This window comes from Rhagoletis pomonella, unplaced genomic scaffold, assembly GCF_013731165.1.
Source record: "Rhagoletis pomonella isolate Grant_MI unplaced genomic scaffold, Rhpom_1.0 Rhpom_scaffold_00012, whole genome shotgun sequence".
Classification (NCBI taxonomy): Eukaryota; Metazoa; Arthropoda; class Insecta; order Diptera; family Tephritidae; genus Rhagoletis; species Rhagoletis pomonella.
This window is the reverse complement of record NW_023458566.1, coordinates 22,623,956-22,625,868: the sequence shown is the minus strand read 5'-3', so window position 1 is coordinate 22,625,868 and position 1,913 is coordinate 22,623,956. Positions and strand designations below refer to the sequence as shown.

At 34.2% G+C, this 1,913-nt stretch overlaps 2 protein-coding genes across 2 annotated transcripts in view; one reads left to right on the top strand and one right to left on the bottom strand.

The window, feature by feature from the left end:
- The window catches only part of LOC118747644 (transcription initiation factor TFIID subunit 4-like), a 12,120-nt gene that overhangs the window by 5,287 nt on the left and 4,920 nt on the right, over positions 1 to 1,913 (top strand). Inside the window, exon 2 of the mRNA XM_036481693.1 lies at positions 110 to 460. Within this exon, the coding sequence (XP_036337586.1) occupies positions 110 to 460 (351 nt within the window). The remainder of the gene's footprint in view (positions 1 to 109; positions 461 to 1,913) is intronic.
- LOC118748112 (transcription initiation factor TFIID subunit 4-like) overlaps positions 1 to 1,913 on the bottom strand; it is a 9,215-nt gene that overhangs the window by 3,910 nt on the left and 3,392 nt on the right. The gene's annotated exons all lie outside the window — the stretch shown is intronic.

The following is a 1,913-nucleotide window of genomic DNA, read 5'->3' as shown; positions in this document are numbered from 1 at the left end:
TACCTAAACTTTATTGACTGACTGTATGCACTAATATATTTTACGTAGAGAATCATTTCCTGAATCCTATAGTTTAATAACCCTCTTTAATATATTTGTCCATTCGTAGATAACACTCAGCACACTAGCACCTGGACAAACGCCTGCACTCATTTTGAAAACCGAAAATGGATATCAATTGCTGCGCGTTGGCACGGCCACCTCGGGCCCGGTGACACCAACCATTGGCGGCAGTGGCGGCACTAACTCCACCAACCCGGCACAAATTCGTTTACAAACTGTACCAGCTGCTGTAAGTAGATTCACAGGGCCTCCTATAGCACTTCGTAAAACGATTGTAAGATCATCCACCTCCACAAGTACCACTACTACCACCCACCACCACCAACATCATCAACAACAGCAGCAAGCAAAACAGCACCAACAACAGGCAACAGTGACGAAACAGATAAAACAAAATGTAATTTACGTGAATTTTACGATCACAGCGTATAAGATCGTTTTCAGTTTGGAAATCCTAATGGTTACATTTCGTGTTCGTGGCTCTTTGGCTGGCGTGGTCAAACATTGTCTGTCGAAGGGCTGGGAGCACACTCTATTATTCCTATTATATGCTTTTTTTGCGATAGTAAATTCGTCTAATTGAATATTTCTTAATTTTTCCAGCGACTTCGTTTGTTAAATTTCTTATTTGTTATATAACGAAACGTTACACGCATTCGTACTATGGACTGTTTAGTTTGTGTCATTTTGTATTGTCCTTAAAATTTTAGCATACAACTTTATTCAAACGTAGGAAATACCGTTTTCTCTTGCCTTATTCTTAATACTACAATGCAATTTAGTTAATTTGTGTTTATCGTAAACGTGATATCAAAATGATATGACTCAATGTATGACATATTCAAATTTAGATCACGATTTACGAGAATTCCAGTCAAATATAAGAAATTTAATTTTATTTCTGATCATTTGCATGCATGAAATTACTATCTAATTCTCGTTCGATGCATCGTGCTATTGAAATAGCTAGTTATTGTGAGGGTAAATATGTACATATGTGATTTAAAATATTCATGAAGGATTATCGAATACGAATATTGGGATATTAACAAAATACAAAATGTGCTCGTTGCTTTCCCACCTCAGTCGGACTATCGCTTTAGCAGCTTTCCGAAAGAACTCCTTGTGGAATTTGTATGCTGTTACAACAACAAATGAGCGATAAAAATAAGTAATTGATAAGGTTAATTCAGATTTGCTTTGTTGGCGAAGAAAAATCTAACATCGAAATCAAAATCCTGTTGATGCCACCCATTAAACTTATTTCGATTTCCTTCGTGTATGATTTACCTCCACGCGTGTAGATATGTATGTACATACATTTACTTCCTCCAATTTGAATTCACAGTTACAGTTTAAATTTTAGAAGTTTCCGTTGTGATAGCGCATAAGAAAATACATATATTTATCTGCTTATCGATGTGGATTACTTTCTTAAATATTGCAATTTTACTCGTTTCTACGTATGGACATATTTAGGTCATTCGTTATTTACATTCTTCTACATACATATATTTAGTTACATTTTGTTGATTTACTGTTTCTTCCTGCCAATGCCTTGGTAAATATCTACGGCACTTTAATTTTTGCAAACGTATTTTTGTATTGAATTGTGCAATTTGCTTGATTAATTATGTAATTTATGCAATTAAAGTTTTATTTTATTATATTCGCCTATTATTTGCGGTAATATTGCTGTTGTGTAAACATATTTGCTACTTGCCCAGTATAAATAAATTTGACGTACATAGTTGTAACTTAAATCTTAATTTGCTTTGAGTTATAAGTTAATTGCAAAAATTCAGTGAAACAACTAAACATTAAGTATTCGTAAACTTGACTGTTGGCTT